The sequence below is a fragment of the Myotis lucifugus genome, unplaced genomic scaffold (assembly GCF_000147115.1).
Source record: "Myotis lucifugus unplaced genomic scaffold, Myoluc2.0 scaffold_10, whole genome shotgun sequence".
In the NCBI taxonomy this organism is placed as follows: Eukaryota; Metazoa; Chordata; class Mammalia; order Chiroptera; family Vespertilionidae; genus Myotis; species Myotis lucifugus.
The window spans coordinates 1,457,108-1,485,024 of record NW_005871058.1 but is presented as its reverse complement, the minus strand read 5'-3'; the positions used below and the strand labels follow the sequence as shown (position 1 = coordinate 1,485,024).

General features: G+C 40.2%; 1 protein-coding gene across 4 annotated transcripts in view; it reads right to left on the bottom strand.

Annotated features, from left to right (window-relative positions):
* IGF1 (insulin like growth factor 1) overlaps positions 1–14,734 on the bottom strand; it is a 65,526-nt gene extending 50,792 nt beyond the window's left edge. Inside the window, exons 1-2 of one of the 4 annotated variants that reach the window (XM_006084071.3) lie at positions 14,408–14,734; positions 9,951–10,107 (exon numbers count right to left, since the gene is read on the bottom strand). In XM_006084071.3, the coding sequence (XP_006084133.1) occupies positions 9,951–10,107; positions 14,408–14,470 (220 nt within the window). In that variant the 5' untranslated portion in view covers positions 14,471–14,734. Of the gene's footprint in view, positions 1–9,950; positions 10,108–12,624; positions 12,790–14,407 lie in introns of those variants that run through there. The other 3 variants (XM_006084074.3, XM_006084075.3, XM_006084072.3) reach the window with 3 other exon arrangements.
* Positions 14,735–27,917: the final 13,183 nt, after the last annotated feature.

The following is a 27,917-nucleotide window of genomic DNA, read 5'->3' as shown; positions in this document are numbered from 1 at the left end:
AGTGACTACCTAACCACCTCACGGAGACAAACTTTTTAAGCAAGCTCACTCAGTGTGGTAAAGTGATAGGCCCCATCTCTTTTTCTCCTTCCAACGAGGACATAAGCAGTAATACTGAGTGAGCATTCTGAAGATCCGCTAATTAATGCTTGGGTCATCTAAATGCAAAGAGACACATGAATAGGAGAATACCAACATGCTTTTCTTTTTCATTAATAAAGTTGAGAAGATACACTGCCAAATTAACTTTTCTAGATTGCAATTATTGCAGAACCATTGAGCTAATGGGTCAATGTCATTAATGGTTGAAGCCAAACCACCGAATTAATTTATGGACGGTGATTAGAGGGACAGGGTTCAGTCCATCAATAGTGACACATATGGATGGCCCTTTCAGTTTCCAAAGCTCTTCTATAGTTCAGACTGAGGTGCAATGTTTTTACACCCATTTTAGTAACGAGGAATATAAGGTCCAAGGATATTAAGTGACTGCCCCAAGGTCATAAAGCTGTTAAGTAGGGAAGCTGGGTGAGGCCCAAACATAGAACTTATGATTTCCAAATTAATACTTTGATCTTCTCTTTCTGCTTTCTGCTGGGACTGCTTATGGGCAATAAAACGACTGTGGCGATACTGAGATAGGAAAAACACAAGAACGAAGGAGAAAAATTGTGGCCACTGTCTCTCAACCAGGCTTCTTCACTAGTGAGGAATTGAAAGTTGATTTATTATATGACCAAGAAGGGAATGGCCACAAACGCTGAGGTCACAAAGATAACCAGCTTCTCTTTAATTTGTTCCAGATGGTCGCAAAGTTCTAAGCACACAGCTCTGCTCTGTACCATTTCTGTCTCCCTTTACTCCTGTTACCAACATAAATGAGTTTCATGGCCATAAGGTGAAAGGGAGGGCCTGTAAACACCTTTTATTTAGCCTATAGGAAGAGATTTTTATTTTTTCAGAGAAAAGCTTTCAAAACTACAATCACTCTTCTCATTGCTTACTCTGGGCAGTGCCCACAAACTCCTGATGAACCAGTGATAGATCATTCATTTGTGTTGCTTGTTTCACTCATGGCTTTCCATATCCCTAGTCACTTCTCTTCCAGAGACCTCTCTAGTCCAGTAGTTCTCAGTGAGGGGTGATTTTCCCTCCCTCCAAACCCAGGGACATGTGGCAATGTCTGAAGGCTTTTTTTTTTTATTGTCTCTACTGGGAGGAGGAGACTACTGGCATCTAGAGGGTAGAAGCCAAGTATGGTGCTAAATTTCCAAAAAGCACAGGACAGCCTCCCTCCCCCAACATAAATGATCTGCCTTCAAATGTCAATAGTATTGAGATTGAGAAACAGTGTTGTCAATGGCAGTGCTGGGAGAGGCAAGTGGGGGAGTTGCAAAACGAAGTAGGATTTAAAAGCCTGCTATTTGGTCTCACAAAGAGACTGAGGCTGGGGACAGGGAGGAAGGAGAAGCGAGGGGGCTGAAATTGGTAGAGTCCCCAAATCTTTTAAATTGAGAGTTCTAACTCTCTGTGCTCCTTTCCCCAGTTTCAAAGATAATTAGGAATTGGCTGCGTGTGGATTGGCTCAGGGCAGACTTTCTTAATCACTTCCCTCTGATGAAAGACCCATTTCATCAGGGTAAATGGCACAGAGGTGGTACCATCTTCCCAGCAATATTCACAGATCAGACTCTGTGACTAACACATTTGCAAAGTTTCAAAAGACCCCTCCGACAGCCTCTCTACTGCCTCATAAAGACCACAGATGAAAGAAGAAAGTCCGAAGAGATTCATAGAGTATTTGCTTGGAAGACTGCAAAAAAAAAAAAAATCAGGTGTAAATTTTTTTTTGGCTTGAGGCTGTCGGAGAAATCTCCAGAAAAAAAAAAAAGCTGATCCAACAACTGGTCAGATTGTTTCAGATTTTCCGGGAGCACAGCTTTGCTAAGTCATTCCAAAGCAGTTTTACCCAAGTTGACATTGGAGAGAGTGACCAGAGTCAGAGTAGTATAAGATATAATAACACTCCAAGTTATGACCTGAAGTGGACTTGGAAGGCCTGGAGCACATCTGAGGGCTTTGAGCACAGTATAGGTAACAGGTAGGGAGTCACTTCAGTTTGTACGAATTTCTACAGCACAGAACAAAAGTGTTAACTGAAGTCTCAGGTGAGTTTATTGGAATGAGAGAGCCACCAAGACCTACATTCATTTGGATGAGCTTGATTGGAGGCCCCTCCTGATCATTTTACCATATCAGGTGACTTTGACATAGGCAGGCTTCATTGCTACTAAAGGCAGAACACTGCATTGGAATCAGAAAACAGAATTGACAATATCTCCTTCTGCCTCTGCCACTAGTTAGCAGTGCGACCTTGGATCTGTCACTTCTCTCTGTATTTCATTCTTGGTGTTTGACTAGATTATTTTTCAAGGGCTTGTAGCAGTTTTCCAGGTTACTTCCTTTGAACAATGAGGTAGTTTTATGAGGGAGATAGTACAGAGATGGATACTTAATGATCAGGTTCTTGGGTGTCTTCCAGGGTCTTCACCATGCACTTTTTTGGGGGGCATATAAACTCTTATCCCTGCAGAATGGCTGAATGTTTAACGTAAAATGTTTTAATTTAAAAGACTGTGTGGCTTCCTCTGATTGCACAATTTCTCTTCGTGTCCATCCGGCTGCTGATCAAATATTGCAAAGCCATCAATTACCCTAGGACAAATGCAGAGGGCCATGTGCAAAAGTTCTGGCCAATTACATAAAGCAATATGCCAGATGCAAAGTAAGTGAAGGGTTTTTCTCGGTATTCAGGGTTCAGTGAAAAAGTAAGAGGGGCAGCTATGCCAAGAATGAAAAGCCAGAGCTTGCCAAGTGCTTCTTTAAGTAGCTTTAGCCAATGTGAGACTAAACAATGCATTAAATAGGAATACAGCTTACTGCAGTTAAGGAATTGCATGTCAAATAACAGCTCTTTGCTATGTTTTAAACATGATCTCGCATATAGATAAAGGCAAACAAAATGCTGGGTTGTCATCGCCTTCATCTAACAGCTAATAAGGCCTGAGGATTTGAACTTTCCAGGCAACCAAAAGTAATGCTTTATGATGTCAGAGCCTGCTGATGTCTCACCCAGAGGTGCAGGATGGAACTTTGCCAGGGCAGCAGCTCAGTGCAAACCGATTTTTTGCCACCCTGGTTGTTAAAGATGCCTGGCTGCATAGAAGAGCAAAGGCTGTGTAGTCCATTGTTGTTGAGAACAATGAGAAATCTCCTTGGGAGATCTTGTGCCTGTTTTTAGTGTGTCTGATTCTTTGTATGGGCTGTGAAATCAGAAAGAAGGCTGCTAGAGGGATGAGATCGGCTCTTCACCGAGGCCTCGAGGAATGCTGGTATGTTGTATGATGTCTGGACAAGGTCTACAAAGACCCAGAGAATTCAAAGAACACCCAAACTCTCTTTTGGATCCAGAATGTCTAACCTATCAGCCACTGAAGATACAAGACATTCCAATATCCGTGGTCCCCAAACAACTGGTTGCGTGATACCTGCACAGGTATCCAACTTGGCTGCTCCCACTACTCATTTCATGGTTAAATTGGGGAAGTCTCTTTCTGCCTGGAACACTATCAAGATGATAGTGCCTTGTGACCACCTCTGCCTTACCCCCTCTCTCATGGCACCCTGAGAAAGGTCCTTGGTTCAAATAATTAGCTCTTCTCCAGTAGGTATTTGAGAAGAACCGAAAGAACTAATAATTGCAAAAAATGAAAAGTTGAGGTTTGCTGGCAGAGGAAGAGGAAAACTTGAAGTTGGCCTGAGGAGGGACTCCCCAAGATCATATTGCGTAATTTGGTACCTATAGGTGAACTATAGTGTTCAGTCTGAGTGGAGTCCAAGAATCCAGTCTGGGAAGGCTCTTGAACAGCAGCAGCCTTTCATCAAAGAAGACTTTTCTTGTGCACCTTGAGGAAATTATGTTATTTCCTAAAATTTTCTAGAAGGTGAAATTACATGGATATCTCCCTCATGCCTCCTTTCAAAGAAGTGTTCAAAGTCAACTAGTCACCCAGGGGTTCTTGTTCCTTATTTCTCAAAACAGGACTGGGATTTTGGAAGCGTCTCCCTTTGCTCCAACACTTTGGGCCTCTATACATTATGAATGGCCAGATGAACATGCTTTTTGGAGACAAGAGACCTTAGCTTTGGTTCTGGATCCATCCAGTAAGGTAAATGACAAAATCTCAGTGTCTCGCATTTCACATTTGTCCAATGAAGCAACAATGCTTGCCTTCCAAGACTGAGGTATAGGTAAGTTGAGAGAGCTGATACTACTGAATTTTGAAAAAGTAACTATACTAGTCAAGCATAAGACATTTTTCTTGTTAGTGACACTACTATACAACTGTTTCTGCTAATAACAGGTTATATAAGCTGCACCTAAGGAGAGAAAATGAGTGCATAATAAATTGGCTGTTCAGATACCTCAACCTTTGCAACAGACTCTGCAACTAATCCCAGAACAGAACAAATAAGTATCATGTGTATGGTGCTTACCATGTGCCAGGAAAAATTCTAAGTTAATATGTTCTAATGTATTAACTTTTTAAACCCTTACATCAGTTCCATGAAGCAGGTCCCATGTTACAGATGAGGAAGTTGAGGAACAAAGAGGTTAAGTAATTTGTTCAGGGTCATCCCCAAGTAAGCTACAGAGGTGGTATTCAAACCCTGGATTCTTGGCTATAGAGACCATATTCTTGGTGTTGGACCCTTCACTCTTTTGCTTCTTATAATTTTCCATCAGGGATGAGATGGTCTTGAGAGCATTGAAATGTCATAAAAATGGAAATTATTTTCTAATTTTGCATAGAAACCATCACTTTCATAGTGGTTCTTTGGTCCTTAAATATGTCACTAGACATATTTAAAGAGTAGTAGCAACTACTTAGGGGTCAATATAAAAAAACATTGTTTTTCTTTAAGAATATCTGTGGCTTATTAAATTAGTGGCACTAATGATGAGGTCAGGGCATTAAGATCAAACCCTACATATGCCAATCAGTTTTAAAGAGAAGAGTTTTTTTTTTATAGCCAATGACTGGACTAACTTTGACCAGCTGTCATACAAATGCATGGCTGGTGGTCTGTGAGGTACCAAGCCAAAAAATGCCAAGGCACAGCATAAATCCAGCCCTACTCAAGCAATGCTAAGTAAATTGGGTGACTATATCTTTGAATGACCCAAATTGGACCATCTCTGCTTTAATTGGAAGGCAGCATCAATAGGCTGGGGGGAAACTTTTGGTCAAGGTTTAGAAGGCTACAGATTCTTATTTTTTCCTTCTAAATTAATAAAGGGCAGCTAAAATCTGACCTCACTTGTCCCCATCATGTCCAAGAGAGTGAGAAAAATGTAGATGAGACCTGTCTGTTGGTCTTTCCCAGCAAAGGAAAATGGCAATCTACTTTCAGGAGGTATGTGCTCCTTTGACCAGATGAGCTGTGTATATTCTCTGAGGGGTTGAAAACCAACTTAAACAAACAAACAAAAAAGAATGTGGTTCTTCTTTCTTTAAGTGGGCGTAATCTTCTCTTAGGGAACAGACAGAATCTAAAGAAGATAAAGGAGATGAAAGATTCTTTGGTCACTACTTAAACCCAAGGTCCACCTTTCTTGAGTAGTGCCAAATCTTTATTAATTACAACCTAGACTATGAGTCTGTTAAAGTTGGAAGAGGTCATTTACTTTAACAAAATCTCCTTGTTTTATAGACAAGGACATTTCAACCCAAGAAGTTTAAGTGTTTGCCAAAGTCTTACAACTAATGAGTGACAGGTCTGGGAGCAGTTTTCTGAGCACAATATTTCAAATGAAAGAAACTTGAGTTAATAATAATAACCTAGATGGAGGAAGGTTGTTTCAATCAATAACAATGAAATTCATGGCAAAGTTTCACGTGAACTCTATATAAACAGTATGTTTTAACACACAAAGAATGCCATTTGTTTATTCAGATCTGTTCTTAATAACTATGCATTGGAAGTACGTTTTATAAAAGCTATAAATCTGGAAGATCTGAAAGGGTAACCAACTTTCTTTTCTAATTGATTTACTTCTCTGTTTTTTTCCAGACTGCCGAGGTAAAGCATATACAATTTATTTAAGGGATTGTTTATAGACTACTAAAACTAAAAAGGACCCCAGAAACTCACTTTCTTTTAGCTGCTGTTAATTGAAACCATCCAAGATGGTTGGTTGTCCATCAATATTTTTTAATTCTCTCCAAGGAGAGAAATTCCACAAGCCCTTGAAGAATTTGTTAAAATGGTTAATGGCTCTCAAAAATTATGTCTATAGTAAACTTAATGTTTCCTATTTCACTGGAAGATCTTTTCCTCTTGCAATTCCACACAAAATGAGGTTATAACAAACCACCCTCTGTGAAAGCTCCATCAATCTGGTAAGATAACAGCTAGCTGTTTTTCAATGTGCCACCTCTATTAAGCCACCATTTTTCTCATAGGACTATGAGCACACAAGACTGGATACGCTCTCTTACTCTGATGCATAGGGAAGAATCAGTAATTAGCTCTTCATTGGAACTTTCATTTCAGAAAATGTCTGGGGAAGCTGCATTAATTATAGAGGAAGTGTTTCATTTAGCTGGGAAGATGCTTACAACAAAGATAATCTAGATAGTTGTTTTCCACAGTGCTCTAGTGGGACTGGGGCTTGTAGAGAAATATGAGCTCATTCACAACACTGGGTCAATCTATACAAAATTAGCATGACAGAAAATTTTATTCAGTTGTGTTTCTAATAAGGTTAAAAAAAATCTTTCCTTGTTAAACATTCTGGCCCAACAAAAAAAGATAGATATGGAGGCAGTTTTCTTTCAGATGTTTGAATTTCAAACTAAGATAAAAAACTGCCTTCCACTACTAAAAAAAAATTATACTTTCAAAATGGATTTTCAAGCAGCTTAAGGTACAAGGCGCAGCCACAATAAAACTTTGAAAATAAGGGTAAAAAAATAGTAAGAGTCAATTTACAGGGGATGGAGGTGGAAAAGACTGCTTTGTTCTAATAAGATTTCAAAGACTGTAAATGCTTAGAGCTGACTTCTCCACACACAGTAAATCTCAGGGGACAAACAGGAAACTAAATAAAATTTGTTGACAACAGTTAATGCCTGTAAGAATAATTGGCTCAGACACAAAATAGACCATCATTGTAGCTTGGGGAATAACTAGAATGCAGCTATAAGTTTGTTAGTATATATTGCATTCTTTTTTAAAAAAGTAACAGTTTTATCAAATAGCTGCATAAATATGAGGTGAGAATTGTCCAAAGTACTTGATAAACCTAATTCTTGATGGTGTTAAAGACTAAAATCTCAAACAAGTAATTCCATTTTATTCAACTGGATTCAATTCAACTCAATTCAATCCTGTCAGTTCAACAAATATAAGCCACTACTATAGTAGCCAGGCATTGAGTGAGGTATTGGGGTTTAATGGTAAATAAATATAGCATTTCACATCAAGGAGCCCATTGAGAGGGTAAATCCTGGTTAGGTGATTTCAAAAATGGGACAACATATTCAGGAAAAGTATAAATGATTCTAATCTAATCTCCCATTGTTATTTTTCTCTAATGACACTTGATAATACTTATGTGCATTTTTTAACCTCCCAACTAGTGACTAGACTGTGAATTCTTTGAAGGCAAAGTCAATCTCTCTCATTTGTTTCTAGGTCTCATTGATGACTGGTATAGGGTCTTACACAGAGCAGATGTTCCATCAATGTTTTGAGTTAAAGGATTTAAATGGGCTAACTTCTCTTGGGCAAATAGGATTATCCAGTTGAGTAGAAAGTTAATAAGAATACTTTTGTGCATGAGGGTTGACATCAGGGAAAGGATTTACATAAGCCACAGAATTGTATAAAACAGAACTTATGAAACATAGACTCTCAATGACAACGCTGACGATAATAATACACAATTTATAAAACACCTTCCTTTTCAAAGTCATACTCTAAACATCAAGAGTTGCCATAGATTAATGTGCCCTTTTCAATTTCAAAGCATTTCCTTAAATTGGATTATTGTAGTAATAATAATAGAATCCTTTCAGTGCCTTGAAGTTGGTTTCCATCATAGCTGTCCAATACTCTTAAGTGTCAGTGTGAACATATATATGTACCATGGGGTTACTTGGGATGAAATCATTCTTTCCATTCTCATTTTACCATCATCGTCATTGGAGGATCCAGTTTCCATGCACTGTGCATGGAAATCCTGGAGCATATCACGTTGATCAGGACACTTCAACCTGGCACATAACAGAAAATACTTGTGGGCTTGGTAATCACCTGGTGAACTGGATCAAAGGAAACTACACAAATGGATTATCAAGGCAAGAGAAATCCTCTTGAGCATAATAAGTGAGGACTACTTATTCATTTTTAATGTGGACCAGTAGCAGCACCGTAAAGATTAATGACAACCCTTTGCTGAGGGAAGTTGATGAGACACATTTGCCTTTTGTAAAACAAGTCTGCTGCTTGATAAGAACCCACCTGGTGAACTCATTCATCTGCACTGCAACCAAGAGCTGGACAGAATCACGTTATTGCCAGAGAAATAGATGAATTAGCTCAATTAAAGTATTGGCTGGAAACAGAGTGGGATTTTGCCCATTCAAATAGTAGAAAGCACATCTCATTCTCTGTCACTAGTTGTTTAAATTCTATTTGTTGCCAAATCCACAATGTGTACAGATCATCAGTCCTCCTTTCAGCCTCTTCCTTCCCATCCCTCCACCCACCCACCCCAGAAACCTATACATGGACCCCTGTCCCAGCGCCCCTCCTACGCCCCTTCCCCACACCCACCACCTTCCCTGGGAAGAAGATGAGAAAGACTTGAAATGTGTGAGTCAACCCGGGAGCTATTCAAAACTTAGTGGGTGACTGAGGTAAGCTGTCTACACTTGAGCGATATGAAGCTCTAAGAATGATTCATGCTCACCGAGGACCTGAGCGTCAGTTTTCTGGAACTCTCCAAAATTCAAAAAAAAAAAATTATACAGAATGAACATCTGGCATTAGATTTCACTGTACTGTAATGTACAAGCTTCTGGCATAGATTCTTTAAGTGATGAGTTCCCTCAGGCAGCACCGACTTTTGTTTGTGCTTATTATTTGCAAGTGTTGACTTGGCTGTCTACTTTTTATTGACTGTCGACTTTTTAATCACCTGAGACCTCTGTGTGGAATAAGTAACCCCACACTTGTCAGAAACCCCTTTCCAGATGGTGATATCACTGGAGAGCCTCAGAAAAAGGCTGTGCCAAAGGAAGGCAATAAACAAAAACTCAAGGTCAATTTGTGTAGAGGACAAATGAACCTGGCATTTCTGTTTGCATTGAAAAGAGCCTGTGTATTTGCAAACATCCCTTTCAGGGAAGTTCAACTTCTGTCTGTTCCTGGTGATTTCATGTAGCATGGAGACATGGGATGTGCCCTCTTAATTTTTTTCCAAGTCCACCTTATTATTTTACTCCAAATTACTTGGCACTTCAAACAGGTCTACATGTTTCCATATGCTTATATGTGCACACAAAGGTTTAGAGAACAAAAACCTCAATCCCGGAGGGTCATTCTGTCCCCTTCCTTCACTGAAGGGAATGGGAATGGTGAGGGAAAAGCATAATAGTTGCCTGAATGCCCATCAGGAAATAGTTAAAAGACAAACTGCTAAGGAGGAAAATTCCATTTGAAATCTACAAAACCTGCCACAGCCCCACTGAAACACTAGGCTTACTTTAAGGTGAGGAATCGCGGGCTGAGGGTGGCTGCCAGCACGGGCAGTCATTCAGTTCTTCACACACTCTCTGTGGTTGTAAATCCACAGAGCTGTGAGAGGGAGGGCTACTTACTGAAATAAAAGCCCCTGTCTCCACACACGAACTGAAGAGCGTCCACCAGCTCAGCCCCGCAGAGTGTCTCCGGTCCAGCTGTGACGGAGCTGGTGAAGGTGAGCAAGCACAGGGCCAGGTAGAAGAGATGGGAGGACGACATGATGTGTACCTTTACCTGCCGAGGAAACAGAAGGAGGGTCATGTTTCCTCCTGGGACCTTGCAAGAGGATTCGGGGTGGGTCACGGGTGCACTGACCCCCCCACACACATTCCATCACTGTCATGAATCAGAACCACCCTGCACAGAAGGGCAACAGCGTGCACGAGAGACCGCGGGGTGGCCTGAGCTGAGCACATCTGGACACCAAATGACCTGTGTGTAATCCCCTTGCTACTAGGAAACCTTGGAGAAGTCCTCCATGGACCCCTTCTTTATGGGTTCCTAAATCTTTTGAATTATCAAAAGTTAAATTGTGCTCAGTCCAGATTTGGTGCCAAATATGTTTTATTAATTTACATTCTCTAAAGACAGGCCATCCACAGATAGCATATGCATTCATTATTGACCAGAATATTAAATTAACCAGAACATCCTTCCCTAGCTACTGATTAAAAAGAACTTACTGTGGCTTATAAAAATACTATATATCATTATAGAGTTGTTTTTTTTTCTTTGAGAGAGAGAGAGAGAGAGAGAGAGAGAGAGAGAGAGATTTCTTACCTGGGGGATATCTTACCTACGGAAGTTAACACAACCACAAGTGGGAATATAAAAAACAGAAACAAGAAAAAATGTGAGGATTTAGGAATGAAATTGGCTCTTGCTAAGTAGACCCTACTCTTTCTGCATTCTAAAGCCCTTTGTGTCAAGCTCAATATCACATCAACACGTGTGTAGAGAATGCTTTCCATGAACAGGGCACCAGGCTCAAAACCTACAAAAGCTTTTTTTTTAAGTCCCAGGAATTCTGACTTCACCTCTTGGAGGGACTTATGTGACACTGGATAAATTTTATAGCAAAATATACTGAGGGACCCCTGGTTGGCTTCACTTCGCAGTGACAGACAGCCAAGTGGCAGCCCTGCCAGAGGCAGAATTCCTGTGGCTCACAGCTCCATCCTCACTCTCAGTAGAAGAAACAAGGCTAAGGTGATCATTAAGTGTTTCCATATTGCTACTTGTGGCACAAAGCTGTGGTTTCTTCCAGGAAGGCTCCCAAAGCGAGCAGCTTCCCTGTTCTTAGATGCATCTACTTTCAATAGCATTGGAAGAGTCATCAGAATAGGTTAAGTGAAGGACCCTATTAAAGGTCATGGAGTTAGACTGGAAGCTATTAGGATAAAAAGAGCCTCTTTGGAACCTCCTAGTAATGGCAGGTCCATTCAACCCCATCACTTTTGGAGCAACAGACTCAAGTCATTGATTTTCTGTCATGCTCCTTGCTCTCCATGCACTCTCCACTTAATGCTTCTACATCAGTGGCAAAGTGTGCCCCATCCTTTTAATTAAGATTTCCATGTTGGTAGCCAGACCTTCAGTTCAGAAATTGGGGGTGGGGAGAACCTTGGACTCTTGTTAAACAGTTGACTACAAAAAACACCTTCTATTTGCAAATCATCATAAGTAATGGGCATAAAATAGAAGAGGAGGTAAAAGCACAATTGAACATATCTTCCATTTTCTCAATAGGACTCTACTGGAGTCTTATGGAAACCCTCCACACACATGAAGCCCAAACCACTGAGACTGCTAGAAACAAATCATCAACCAATCCTCATTTTCCTTAGTTATAAAATAATTAGTGGGGCTTTTCCCCTTCAGTATTTCCAGTGGAAACCTCAACAAAACCAACTCAACTGTACTTCATTGCCCTTTCAAAAGAACTACTTGTAATTGATCTTACAGAATATACCCACACTCTGGCAATGGGTCAGTTCTAGGATGTATCCTTATGCTATCAACCTTATTTCTCCATAGTAATGCTCAAAGCCAAGCACTTGCAATTATAGATGCCTTTGAGTTCTTCAGTTGTCATGTAATCCAGGGGAAAAGGTACTCAACTTACAGCCTTAGTGCACTGATAACATCAGTAGATGTCAAAACTATATTTTAAATAGTTATTTCTGGTATAACACATTTAAGCCCAGCAATACATATAAATCTCTAGCATTTAAGAATTTAAGATTTTTTTACAGCTTTTTCTCTTTTGCTTAATTATATTGTCAGATAAATGTCAGCACTTACAGTTCTAGGACAAGATAGAACCTTTAATGCATGTTCCTTTAGTTCACAAAAACAGTTCAGTACACCCACGAAGAACCAAAGAATTTATCACATTATGTGTCCCCAAACAGAAAACAATAATGAACTTGTTTAGGAGTTAAAAGTTTGAAACAAGTGGCCCCATATGTTCATCATTCCCTTGGCCTTTTGTTTTGCCAAACACAAAATAAATGAAGAGAGAGAAAGGAAAAATATGATAGAAAGAAAGGAAGAACCAGAAAGATAAGAGAAAAAAGAGGAAGAAAAAATATCAGAACACTCTTTCTCAAAAATCCCCCACAAATCCAAAATTTAAAAGACTTTTCTTTTTATCTTAAATCAATGGAATATCAATTGATTCCAGATGTCTGGGCTACAATGAAAATGCCTAGCAGAATTTGAGGGCAATAGTCATAAGAAAATACTCACTGTAGGTGTAACCATTTTTGTTTGTTCCAGATCTTTTACAGCAGGTCAGGTTGAGTATTATGAGGCTGATGTGAATAGAAAACTGAGGACTTAAAAACATGTGCTGCTTTGTGGGTGGGGTTTGTGAAAGCATCTAGTTACATTTGGACACCCAAGCAGGTATGCTATGAGTCTGGGTAAACTGCCTTTTGTCCATTCAAACAATGAACAAATTATACAGCTTGGATTTGAGTCAATCTTTTCCCTTCAATCAAGATACCAATTTCCATTGTACCCCAGACAGTGACCCAGGCTCCAGCCCTCTCCCTTACCATCTCCCCTCTGACTCAAACACTTGGAAAATGTCTTAAGACTCAGAGTACAATCCATCACCTTGTGAGTTATGCCTCCAGACAGGACATCTTTACTCCCTGAATGACATCTGAAAGACCACTCACCTCCCTCAAACCACTTCCTGCCCCAAATGCAGGAAAAAGGAACACCTTATTGCTAGCTCTGCTTTTGAAAAGTTCAGCATACACAGCATGGAAAGTTCATTTGGAGACAGTTTTCCAAACTTGTAATTAAGGCAGACATAACACTCAAGGGCCTCTTGTAGGGAGACAAATCCCCCACCTGTCAGACCACATAGCATATATGTATGTTGACTTGATTTCTTTTAAAAGCAAAGTAGCCAGCCTGTGTCTTGGCATCTCAAGGGCAGCAGAATCAGGTGCCCGGACAAGGATGGATCCTTAACTCCTAAGCCACTTACTCAGAAAAGTCCCGGCAGTGGAGGATTTGAAAGCAGCAAATGAATGCAGTACCCAGGAGCAGGGACATTTTATGAATTGAGACCTCAGGCAATTTCATCGGGAACCAGTGACAGCAGCTTAAAAGTGCTTGCAAATTGGAAAAACACATGCCTTGAAGGATATAATTTTGCTGAGAATGGAAATTTGAACTGGGGCCAGTGATTGGAAACGAGAAGTCGCGGCACGGACGGTGGCACCCAAATTGACCTAAAGAGACTTTGCAGCACCGAGTGTAAAGTTCGAGTTTTACAACACAACCCCCCAAGCCCAAACTTCGCCCGAGAAAGTCCTCTTTAAACCAGAAAACTTGGACAAACAGTTACTAGAAAGTTTCTGCTTCCCATATACAGTATGCATTTGTTTAAATTATATGAATATGCAAGTTCAACAAGAGTTGTCAAGTTCTTTTTCAAGAGCAAATTAAACTCCTCTCTAACTTGGACTTTCTGGGCAGAAGTGCAGAGAGTTCCGGGACCTTAGCTCCAAAGATCATATTTAAAAGATTTAATATCATCTAAAATGTAATTCTCTGTATGTGGCATGCCTTATAATAAAAATCCTGACAAGTTACACACACATACACACACACACACACACACTCATACATACATAAGAACAATTTCTTAAAATTAAACATCTGCACCTGCAAAAAAAAAATTCCCAAGTTCATATCCACTCTCGATAGCCCTTAACCATAGACAGGATTTAAAGGACTCTTCTCTAAAGACACCACTGAACCCCGGCGAAGTGGAGGATTTAGCATAAGTACCTTGCAATCGTTTCTACTCATACATAACTCTGTGTAAAGGCATCTATCTCCCGGAGCTATCTTTTCAAATCCCACAGAATTGCACATTCAGCAATTTATAAATAACTCCCAGTTCCGAAACAATGAAAATTCTAAAGTGAATAACATTTCTAGGAAGAAGCAAGCAGTACACAAATAAAAGCAAATCCCCCAATGATTTCAAAGAGTAAGAAATATTTACCTTCAAGGAATCACAAAAGCAGCACTTAAATAATTGGGTTGGAAGACTGCTGACTTTTCCCATTGCTTGTGAAGTGCAAAGTCTGGAAATGAATTGGTTAGCAGGAATAATGAGGCAAGAAGAAATCCAGAGAGATGGGAGATGTTGAGAGCAATGTCACATTTCAATTTTGAGGACTTTATTCCATTGCGCAGGCTCTATCTGCTCTGAATTTAGCAGTGACAGTGAGGTTTAGCAAACAGAAGAGGGATTTAGAGAAAATCCTCACATTTATCTACAAAACACAGACACTGTAGACAGGAAACAGCTGGGGGAACATTTGCCTTCTCTCTCTCTCCCTCTTCTGGCAAAGTTATCGAGTAAGGACTTTTTTGGGCATGGTGACAAATAACATCATACCTTTGCATTTTAAAACTAGAGCACAGAAGCATTTTTTTTCTCTTAAAAGAAGGTGTGTTAGTGACAGGGTGAGCAGATATTAAAAATATTGATGCTACTATAGGAGATGAGGATCTGTTCTCTGATTAACTTTCTCCTGGGCATGAAGACACACATCTGTTAATACACCTTATCAGTATTAAAGGAGAGTATGTGGCGGGTGGGCAAGCAATTTCACATTCTAGCAAATGCAAAATAAAAGAGTGAAGCAAAGACACCCCAAGCAAACCTACGATTTTAACCCTGAAGTGACTAAGGTAGACTCAGTTGGAAGACAGCACTGGGGTGACCCCTTGTCCTACTTGCCAAGCCAGAAAAATGATCTCATTTCCCAGAACCTAGAAAAGGGGCAGGCAGCGTCGCAATTGGCTCCCTTTAGGAAGACACCGGTTCATGCTTTTTGCCCGAGACAGGGCAAAGACTTTGCTGAGCTGTAAAGCCAACTGAAAAAATAAAATCTTTTTTTCTTCCTTCTTCTACTAGGCTGCCTATCACCCGCCCCCCCACCCCCGCCAGGGGAAAGGACAAGCTATTTTCCCATTGTTCATATTTTTCTGCATAACTTGAAACTGTGTGTGTGTGCATGTGTGTGTGTGTGTGTGTGTGTGTGTGTGTGTGTGTTTTCTTTCTCCAGTGTTTGTGTGTTCTAAATAACACCAGCTGGCTAGCAATGCCCTCTCAAGGGTTATGATGTCATTCAAATCCCTCCACTGGATGAGTGGCTGGCAACATGGCCCAAGCCAGCTGTTTTGCTATTTATAATGAACCCTTGCCTTTGCCATTGAGAATCAAGTTCTGATTGCTCGTCAATATAGTTTGTACTGATTTCTCTTTGGTTTTGTGAGGTTGTAGATAAGAAAGTGGATTATGTAACAAGGTTGCAAAAGTCCAGATAAGACATACCAGTTTCCCTGCATGTCTAGCCAGGCATGGCTGCCCAGGGACGGTGGGAATAACCTGGACCCTGCATTCCCCTCTCATGACTGTCAGGGGCCACGATGATACTGATGCGTCCACTGAAAACAGAGGTCTGCTGGAAGCCGTAGTCTGGAACTTTATGTTGTCCTGTGGATAGAAAGTTGATTGCAGGCGTCAGTGCCCGCAATGGCAAACCTGGCTGGTTTCAGAAGGGGGTTCAGTTTGATCATTCTTCTGTGTAGTTAAAAATTCGCAGCAAGGTTCACCTTCCAGGAAGAAAAGTTAGAAATTATTAGAATTTAATGCAGTCTGAATGGTGCACAAAGTCAGCCTCAAATAGTGAGTGCCTACTATGTGCCCAACTACATGCACCATGGTCATGGCACCATAGGGCTCTCAGCTGAGTGGCAGAGACAAAGAGGAAATCGTCACTGTCATGTGGTGGGTATCTTCTCTTTTAAAAATATGAACAGTGCACATGGTGGGGGAGGAACAGATTCTCTGGAAAGACAGGGAAGTGAAACCCGGTTGAAAATCCAGAATGGGGAGAAGGATGGATCATGAGAGGCTTTGGGTACAAGGTTGGGAAGTTTTAGTGGATACGATTTGACCTGAAGAGAATACAAATAAGCATCATCAAGAGATGGCCAGGTGTGTGGGCAATTCCTGTACTTTAAGAAAAATTCAAGGCTTCCTTTAATGATATCCTCTTCATGCATTTAATTTATAACTTGATGTACCCAAAGTCTCTTTTTTTCTGCAGCTTTTGCAGATCACCTCCTTTGAGAAAAACAAAGTCTATCCTCCTCTCATAGACTCTGATGATGAAATCGTATAACCAAAGAGCTGCACCTATCTTGCAGGTAGAAAGAACTGCCATTCCACCTGCACAGTGTCAGGTACTGGCTGGAGTCTTGTCTCTGAGCGCCTTGCTCCATCACCAGGTGAAGGCCAGGACTTTCCTATTATAGCTTTAGCATATTTTAATTGTCCCAGGATATCCTAGGAGCTCACTGCATCTTTCCAAAGCTGGAACCCGGTCTGGTATACCCTCTGGTGTGCCCTGGGCAACCATGGCCTGTGAAAGGCTGCTTCAGGAGACAGGACACATGCCATTCCATCAGACTCTGCGCTCCTGTGATATCGACATACTGACTCACAGTGTCTTGGTTTCATAACCCCAATTACCCTTAAAGGATAATTGAGTTTTAATTTATGTCCCAGTTTTTATGTCACAAAGAAAACTGAAATTTCAGTGAGTCGTAATTATCATCAGCTGTGCTGTGGAAACACTCCAATGTGAGCTCCCAGTTTCCAATAGGGAAAGCAATTTCCTGAAGTGATTACTGCATATTTCAATGTGGGGAATGGTCTATATGTCTGGGTAGGATGAGCCAGCCAAAGAACAGGGCAGTAATTTCCTAGAGAAATGGCCATATTCTCTGCTAATTCCAGAGTCAACATGAAAATGAAAGGGCAATAAATATGCCACATAACTTTTTAAGGACTGAGCAAATGAATGCACCTATTACTGGAGAGTCTGAGGTGGTAGTAAATCTAATCTCCAGGACAAGTTCAGGTCATGGAGTCTCACTGGAGAGAACATATGGGCTCATTCTAAAATGACTGAAGGACTGTGTAGTCTCCTGCCTGGGACAACCTGGCAGCTATGGGAATTGTGTGCCAACAAAATAGCTAACTGCACAAATGTGCTCATCATGAGAACATACACTCCTGAAAATTCAGATTCACAGTTTCACCTTTTGGGTGTATAATGCCTAGTGGATATACATGCTCTACCCTAAAGCCTACTCCTTGAGTAGCATATATGCAGTAAGCTGCTGCCTCAGAAGATTTCTGATGCCTTCCTTTAAAAATATAAAGTTGTTCATCTCCTTAAAGCACAGGCTGAGTGAGAGTCACAGAAAAGGGGTGAGCAAGGCCCAGTCCCCACTCTTACTGCTCGAGCCATGTTGCCAGCCTTCCCCATGCCAACTGCAGAGGAGCTGATCCAAAAGGTAATTTCATACCCATGTGCAATAGGGCATATTTACAATTTATTTTATTAATGTTTTTGCTGACTCCCAAGAAAAGCTCAGAATGGATATTTGGAGGTAGGAGGACTTTGGAACCAAATAAAGGGTGAGGTCTAAGGTTCTAGGGCCACCCACCAGGCAAAGAACTTGGGGAAACTATTGGACGTGTGTCCTGGATCATGGTTTGTGGGGAGGGTTGGTCTGGGAGTGTATTCTCCAAAGTTTGAGATCAAGAGCTTGTCAATTCAGAATGTAAAACTCAGAGGAAAAGGCCGGATCTCAAAAATACAACATGCTGCCGAACAAGGGGACTAATCTCAGCTCCAAAGATCTGCTCAGAAGGGGCTCTGTTATTGCTCAGAAAGATCTTATGTAGCTCAAAGGAGTTGCTTTAAACCCTTACAGGAGCATTACCCCCACAGCTAGGGAAAACCGTAACAGGGAGAAGAAATCCTCTCACTAAAGAAATCAGTGTGTTCTTTTCAACATCAAACTTGGATCTTATTTCTTCTAAAATGTCAAAAGGGCAAATGCTGAAAGCAGTCAGAAGCAAAACTGCTGTGGTTTGGGGGCAGCAAAAGAATTCTTTGTAAAGGCAGACGAGGATTCACTGCATGGGGCGAGGATGGCTTGGTGGAGTGAGAGAATCAGAGGATTCACCACAATTGTCCCAAGTTGAATAGAAAATGAGGAAAGGACACATCACCTCCGAACTTTAAGGGCTGTACCCACCAAGCGCTTTTTTTTGGAATAAAAAAAAAATATGTACGCCCTCTAGTGGGCTGAGGGGAAACTGCCACCGTAATCTTAACCATTGACTTGGCCGTTTGGAGAGAGTGGGCGTTTTGAAAAGCTCTGGATTAAAATATATGTTAAATTGCACTGATCTTTAGTTTTATGAATCATTTTAAAATAAAATAATCTATGTTTTAAAGAGGGGAAAAGTGCGAAGGGGAGAAAGAAAGATCATCAACTTCGTGAGGACTCAGATGTATTCTTCACAGCAGGATTCCCCACGTTTAACTCCTGGTATGGGCTCAAAATACTGTGTTGATTGAACCAGAGTCTGGAAAATCGATGATGATAAAGGTAAAATGTTTAACATAAAGAAGAAACTCTCTGAGCGTGAAACGAACAATTCCTAAAAAGGAACAAAGAAAAATAAGAAAAGTGAGGGAGTGGGCAGCAAGGGTAGACAGAAAAGGTACTTATTTAAAATGAAACAAATGTAGGTGCTCACGGATGGATCCTAAATCCAGTCTCCCTGTCTGTTCAGCATGTTCTACCACATCAGTATTCAACACGTGCGCTAAAACTTTAATAGTTAAAGACACGCCATCTAAGAACCACATATGTGTGGAAGTGGTTCCATTTTTAATGATCTTTCTATCCTGAATTTACCAAGAAGGAATTCTCAGTTTGGTAGTAGCCTAGGTTCCCTGCCTAACACTTGCTTATCTTCCTTTTTGAACAACAGCAAACCAATTAGCCAACCAAACAAACAAAGACACCTTAAGCCCAAAGGCTTAACAGGCAGTAGTTTTATGCAGAATTTAACAGTACTGTTTTTTGTTTTAAGAATTCATTTTACTTAGGGCAAGTGATGTTGTTTTGAAATAGACACTTTAAAGTTTTGAAAATATCTGTATCCAATTCTTAAAAATTTAAGAAAAATACTTTAAAGTAAATAAATAATATTACAAGTGGCAGACAGTTACGATGAAATGTGTACAATTGGTGTTTGAATGTCTGGTGTTTGGGATTACTGCAGCATAACATGTCGTGCATTAGGGGACAAACTACCACAGTGAAAAATCAGGGAACAAAGACCCTGGACATAAAAAAATGCCACCACATAAACAAATTAATTGTATTTCTTGATAATTCAGAGACCCTGTAGGCTCACACATTTTCCATACCAACCTTTCAGAGTTGGGAGATGTTGAAAAAGGCTTGGTAGAGTGAATAACATTTGAGTTAAGTCTAGAGGCATGAGCTCACTTCCAAGATAGACAAGAATAGTAAAGGCTATTCCAGGCAGAGGGAACAGCATGGACAAAGTTATTTAGGAATAAGAAGGTGCTCAGTGTTGGGGTGATCTGGGAGCTGAGGCTGTATTCACGCTCTCAGACCCCTGCACTGTGGAAGCCCTTTATCCTCCTCTTCCCATCAGTAGAGTTTACATAGCTGCAAGGCTGGAAGCCAGTCTTAACTCCCTCATGATTCCCTGTGTACAAAGCTTCGTATGTAACTAAATCTGCGATTAACTCTGGGAATGGCATAGTGCCTCAAGGTAAATACGCAACAAGAGACTCAGTCACATTATAACCTAGGTCAATCTGAGCAGTCCTGGGTAAGAAGAACTGTGGTGTAGATTGATCACCCAGTTCTCTTGCCAGAGGTTCCATTTTTGAAAGATTTAATTATAGTCTCTATGCCTTGGTAAGTAGGTTTTAATGGGAAAAAATAATAACTCTTGATAAGGATTTTTCCACTGTGAGGGTTGAGGCAAAAAGCTCTTGTTTCTGGGGAACTCTGAACTTCCTAGAAAACCTGGTTCATTAGACACTTTACTCTTCATGTGGGTCACTTAGGGAGCTTTCCCTGTGCTCTTTGAAAGCGGGGCACAGAAACTCGAGCTTCAATTCTTTTTTTTTAATGGGTAAACAGCAAGTACTGGATTTACCCACTGTCAGCTTCAATCAAGCTGAACATCTGGATGATGCTTTTATTTTTATTGATCTCAGAAAGAAAGGGAGAGAGAGAGATAGAAACTTCAATGATGAAAGAGAATCATTGATCAGCTGTCTCCTGCATGTCCCACACTGGAGATCCAGCCCACAACCCAGGCATGTGCCCTGACTGGGAATCGAACTGTGACCTCCCAGTTCATAGGTAAACACTCAACCACTGAGCCATGCTGGCCAGGCAGCTTCAATTCTTTACTTAAAAGTAACTGTTGGGAACATTTCAGACTTCTTGGTAGGGTTCCCTGCATAAACAGAAGTTTGAGTAATCAGTTGAAGAGAAGACACAGAATATAGGGAAGCCCTTGTTAATGATCCATCTGGTAAGCACACACCCATGGAGACTGTACCTCATCCTCCACCCAGCACAGACCCTTGAGCATGGACTAAAGGTGTGCCATGTATACTTTGCAGGCATTCAGATGGACCTACAACACACTTTGCTCCTTTTCACACCAGGGTGAAGGCCTCAGCTTCTTTCAAGGCTCAAAACAAGTATTTAAACCCAGTTGGATTAGTCAGGGTTCTCCAGAGAAACAGAACCAACTGGGTCAATACTCTATCTATCATCTATCTGTCTGTCTGTCTATCTATCATCATCATCTATTATCTATCTATCAGATAAATCATTTATCCATTTATTTTAAGGAATTGACTTATGTGATTATGGAGACTTGGCAAGTTCAAAATCTGAAGGGCAGGCTGAAGACTCAGGGAAAAGTTACAATTTGAATCCAACAATCATCTGCTGACAAAATTTCCTTTTCTTCTGGTGAGGCCAGTCTTTTTCTATTAAAGCCTTCAACTGATTGGATGAAGCCCATCCATTTTATGGAGAGTAATCTGCTTTACTCAAGGTCTACTGACTTAAATGTTAATTTTTTTCTAAAAAATACTCTCACAGAAACATCTAGAATGTTTGATCAAATATCTGGGTAGTATGGCCTGACCAGGTTGACACATATAATTAACCATCACACCAGTGGTTCTAATAAAGGGCACTCACTGGTCTTCCCCCACTAAAACTGTACAATAATAATAGTTTTTACCCAGTTACAGAAAAGAAAACTCAAGTTAATAGGTTACATTTCCAAATTTTTCCTTCTATACATTTTTCTTAAACTTTTGGCTCTTGCACTTACTATTCTCTAATCTTTGCCAAAAAAAGTCACAGGACACTTGCCTTGATTATACCATTAATAATTTACAAGATGCTGCTCATTGATGACAAGAAAATCAAGTGTTTTATATTTTCCTACCACCAAGGGGAATAAGTGTGCATAACACACACACTCACACTCATATGACTCAAACACATGCACACAATCATACACATAAACATCTGTGCTTAGTTTCTCTTGCCATTCAAAACATCCCCTTCCTCAGAGGCCTCCTCTCTTTCTGATGCTCATCCTGGCTTCTTCATAACTTGTTATTGTTCAGTATTTCCTTAGTCCCAGCATAGTGCTTCATTTCTAATAGGTTTTCAATTAATATTTATTAATTAATAATGATAATAACCAATAGCATTGTTGAGTATCAATTATATTTAATCTTTTATTTCATATTATTTTCATTATCTTGCTTAATTCTCACCTGCCTCAATGAAATATTCTTCTTCCACTTTCATTTCAAAATGCCCCATTCAGTTCTTAGAATATACCAGATTCTCAAAAATATTTGCAAAATGAACAAAGAGAAAATTGAGCTAAAAAAAGTTAAATGATTTGTCTAATGTTCCACAGGTAGTAAATGACAGAGCCAGGATTTAAATTCAGGTTGGTTTTGATACACAACACTCCAAGATTTACACATTCTTAGTAGATGGATGCTCTCTTTCATTATTTTGTGGTATAAGCTGCCCCCCCTGCCCCGCTGCACAGTATGATGCTGTACTTTAATTGGTGCTCAATCAAGGAGTAATTAATTCTAAATACGAGTTTAGAATAATTTTAATAGTCATTTCCAAAATAGGCTGTCTGAAAAGTTCAGAGATGAACTCTTAGGATATAGTCTGGTTATAGCCATGTTGAAGCATCTTAGGGGAAACTAGCAGTGAAAGATTATGTTTACTGGTCCTCATCCCTACCACTTCCAGCCCGAGATACTCTCAGAATACATAAAGAAGAAAACAAGTGCCTACAGATTTTTCACTGTACTAGGTTGCCGCTAATAAAACAAAACAAACCACCAAAGCTGTAGCAATAGATAATTACTCTCCAGAAGCTGGAGGTACAAGAGTCCCAGCCAGAAGCTCAGGCAAAGCCTCCCTCAAACAGGAAGCCACTTGGACTCATCTAGTTACAGTAAGATCAGAGGTCAGGTTCCCTGGGGTGTAGTCTTCCTGGAGGTTTAGATGTGGGTCTCTGAAGTAGAGCAAGGTACACTGCCAAACATCGATCTACAGAATCCCACTCTGATTTGAACAAATTTTGTTCTGATGAGACATAAGGGCCTAAACATGTCCCACTTAATGACAATTTATGCTCTACTTCTTGGAGTCCTAGAGGCTGGGGCAAACTCAATCTCTGGCATCTATACTTCCTAAGGTTAAGAAAGCATCTATAAGTTGTTGTGAGATGGATAACTTAGGAAATCCCTGTCAACAGGATACTTATGGATTCTCAGAAAGCTATTGCTTTTCTTATCTGGCCATTTCCAAATGGCTCATGATGGATTAGTGACAGTTCCTAAAGGCTTGCTGAACTTTCTGAAATTCAAGGTAGGATGGTTTGACCAGATTATGGGCTCAGTGGCTAGTATTCTGGCTTTTGTTCCCAGTTAGTCTTTGTGCTCTTTTTTACCCCCCTTTCTTTCCCCTCTTTCCCTGGCTAAAGAATACTAGCTGAACTCATTCCCTTTAATCAACTGCTCTCTGGCTTTACATCCCTGATTCTTCCCAAGGAAAATGGTGACTTAAGATTTGGATCTTGCTGGGGCTAGAGCACTGCCAATCCAACTGGCAGGCTCCTTCCCAGTTGGGTTCCCATCAAGGTAGCAATCCCACATCCTGGACTGGCTAGCGGCTCTGCCAGGTGCCAAGGTTGTTAAACTGACTCCTTCCCTTTGGAAAGCAAGAGACCTCCAGAGGCAATTGTAGCATTTGCAAAGTTTGGAGAAAGGCTGGGGCTGCTGAGTGAGGGCATCTGTTTTTCCCAGGAGGCTATCTAGGTCATGCCTTCCAACATCTGGACTTTTCCAACACATTCATTTTTGTGGCTTTTGCAGATAAAGCAAGTGTCATCAAACCACAGACAATTTGCCATATGTTGCCTCTGTGGACAGCCTCAGTGGGGCAAAGGACTCTTGTGATCCAAACCCAACCAACTCTTCGGACCCAAACATGAAACAGACAAAACATAAAACCCAAAGCTCCTGGGGAATGAGATCTTCTCAGTGGGAGAGAGGAACCAAGAACAGATGCTATGCGTAGTCAGGAATAAACAGGCAGTAGCAATTGTTAGCATTTAGCACTGGTGGGGATAAATTTGCATTTCTGCAGTTTATAAATAAAACAGTTCCACAGGATTTTCATTGAGCCCATTGAAAAATTTCAGTGGCAACCATGTCCCAAGTACACCAAATTCAGGGCTGTCTGATTCGACACAAGAGAAATATCCTTTGTGACTGAAAAGCCACTTCTGAAACACATGACTGGAAGGTGCATCTCATCCACTGGGGCAGTGCAACCATCCACAATGAAGCTGGGGTCATCCCAAACTAGAGAAAACATTCTTCTCTTGGGAGGATTGAACTATGCTGCCTGGAAAATAAGCTTACACAGCTCAGTGTCAAGCAATTAGGTTAAGTCCAGAAAATGGGCAGGAAATGCCAGGGCTGGACTGACATGGGTGCCCTGAGGTACAGCATCACTTTGAATGGGACTGTTATTTACTTTCTTAAATAAATATCATGTGGCAAAATCATGCCTTATGCAAACCAGCTAAAATGTGTGATGTAACTGTGTTAACACGTTTTTATAGTCTTGGAAGAATGCAATGAGATTGGGTCTATCAGTCACCATGTAAAGAAGCCGAGTATACATTCCAGATGTTCATTATGTCCCAATCACACGCTGGGAGCAGAGGGGAGGCTTTCTCCTTGACCAGGAAGTCTGATTTTAGTCCTTGAGACAGACACACTGGAAATCCGATATGTTTGGAATTATAATGCTAAATCCCATGTTTCCAATGAAGTAAGTGTATGTGTACAAAACAAAACAATGTAAAAAAACAACACATGGGGAAGAAAGAAAGAGCAAAAGGAAAGAAAGAGCAAGCAAGGGCAATCCTTTAGGACCTTGAACTGAGGTCTCTCCCAGTTCAGCCTCATTTCTACTGTCAAACTGAGCCTTCACTGGAAAGGTCTATGGGCATGAAAAGTAAATGCAGATGTAGAACTGACCTTTGGAAAATCAGACGGTTCAATGTTCTCCACAATCAGAAAAAATGCTTTTACTTGTGTGTTGCTTACACTTTAAAATATCCTCCAAAAGGACTTAGTTCAAAGCAACCTCTAATGAGTCTTCTCACTGGAAGGTATTAGACTTTTTAAAAGTACTTAGACATTTAGACTGTAGATAACTGCTTCACAATGTTCTTTATCCTGGAGGGTACTGTATTGAATCACACCAACTTTGTTGATGTTATTATGGAATCAATCAATCCTAAGCCCTTTACAATTCAGCCTGAACTGATCTTTGCAAAGAAATGTACCTCATCTTACATAAATTCAACTGCCTCTCTGTTCAAATTCGACTACCGACTATACTCTAGACATGCTTTGCCCTGTTTATACCTTTAGCTTCTGCTAATGTATCTTCACCACCTCAATCCCAGCCCTTTTGGCAGAAAATTTCAGCACATTTTCCAATTCCTCAAACCTCCTGCCATCTCTTCTGAGCCCCTCTCAATGCACCAGCTAGAAGAAATGACTTTTCCTTGCGATCTCTCCTATTGCCTTGTTCGTGCCTTCTCCCCTTGTGTGCACACACTTATGTGCATATGTAGACATATATTCATGTATTTATTGATTCCTTAATCCATAAAATAGTCATTGAACATGCTAATAGTCATAGACAACATGCTAAGAACTGGAAATACAACCTATATTTTTCTACGTGTATTCTTATACCCAGCATTGGGATGACTTGATTGTGGCACTGACCCACTTTGAAAAGAGGCCTAGAAACACAAAGAGGAAATGTGCTGTGGACACCAACTATGGACTTTAACTAAATAACATGGGCCCAAAGTAAAAAAAAATGTTTAATGTAGGTAGAGAATAGGCTAGACTTGAAGGATGGTAGATACTTTAAAGTTGAAATAAGATTAGAAATATAAGAATCTAGAAGTAGTTCTTAAAAAATTGAACTTGTAAAAATGACCTGTTATAGTCATCATGGTTTAAAGAAACAATAATAAAACACTAAAATCTCAAGTTGCCTCCAACCTCTTAGCTGGCAAAAGAAGCTTAGTACTAAAAGCTGAATCAAATGTTCTCATTTGAAATTGAAGTTTCTATAAATCGAAAACATAGAGGTAGGAAACAAATATCCAAATGTTCTTGAAAAATGAGTAAGCAAATGGATTAAGAATAAATCCCAGTTAACTCATCTAAATGCTACAGATAAAAATTTTACTCTACTTGCCATGGGCCAGATAAGGTTTCATCACGCCTGCCTGGAGACATTATAATGAGCACAACTAAGTCTTCTAAAGTGACCTCTAAAGTCTGCACAGAACAGAACAGACAACTCTCAAGTATAGATATTTGTTTCTTAGTTTGTTCCCTTCTAACCATGACTCCCAAGCCAAAATCTTCAAGCTAAAAAGTCCAGGAAGCTCTAAATCAACCACCCTGACCCACATCCTCTTTCTGTGTCAAGCTTGTGAGCTCTGCCATACCAGGTCAGTTTCTGATTCTAGAGGTCATGGTTCTAATTGAATGTAGTGAGTATTCATGAAACTCTGCTGTCTTCCCAGTTCCTTTGGTAGGCACTGTAGGGACACAAAGAAATACAATACATGATTTGCGACCTTGAGGAGCTTGCTATCTTGTTTAAGAGACAGTAAACACACAAAAATAGAGAGAAGCTATAACTATCAAGTACAAAATTGAGCACATGATCAGTTTCTAAATTGTTTGATTATTGTTATGTGTTTATTGCTGTGGTGGCCAGAGAGGGAAGAATGGGCCCTTGACCTTGCCTGGCAATCATACTTCATTTCCCTTGTCTATTCATTCGCCTTTTCTCGTAGATGGTTGTTTCATATTTTCTCTTCTCTCTCAAGTTCTCTACCATATACATCACCATCTCCATTCTTAGTTGAAGACCTTACTTCCTCTTTCATCAAAGAGATAGTAGCAGCCATAAGAGACTCTCTGCAAGCTCCTCTTACAGCACTCACCTTCCTACTATGTTTTTGTCACCATATATATGTTTTTCTTTCCTATTAGTAGACATAAAGGTCTGTGCTCCTAGTTGAGATCAATCTAGTTGAGGCCAATTGCATCCCCCCTTGCCTTTTCAAGGATCTCGCTTCAGAAATTCTTTTCCTTTCTCCTGTATTCTCAGTTAGCTCTTTCTTCTGCATCAGTCTCATTAGCACATAAGTAAGCTGGCCCTCCTTCCATCTTCATTCTACTTCACCATGGAGCTGCTACCTCACTTCTTCTTTTTGTTATAAGCATTGTTTTGTTTTAATTTTAAAAATGTTATTTTTATGGGGAGCAGGGGAAATCACTGCTAAGGATTTCTAAATGTCTGATTCCAACAGGGGGAAAAAAGGACCTCTTAAAAATTAAAAAAGGGGGGGGATAAAAGTAAGGACTGGTATACTGTAGTGTGACTTCATAGCCAATAGTCTAGCAAGTGTGTTAATATCCCCAGGCCTCAATTTCTTTGTGCAACTCTGATTTCTTGGAGTAGATTCTTTGGGACACAAATCATTGGCAAATAAGGTATTGCTACTTATGTAGTTGAATTATAACTATAATAATTTTGGTCTATTGGCAAGGAATAATTTAATCTATCACGTAGAACCATACCAAAATTATGTTAGATATATAGATACTTATTTGAGAAAAATCATGGTAAATCAGCAAGTGAAGTAGACAAAGCTCAACTGGAAATTGCCAAGACAGTTTCTAAAACAGTCAATCTGCAGACATCTAGATGAAGAACATGAACAACTTGATAAATACATACCTATCTTCAGAAGCCAATCAATGTCATCTATTCATCTTACCACTGAGTACTTGGAATCTGGGATGGCAAATACAGAAAACCTTGACCATCTTCTCTCTTCATGATCAAACTTTATAACTTGACATCATAGAAGAAACTACAGAAATGCAAATCCAACATTT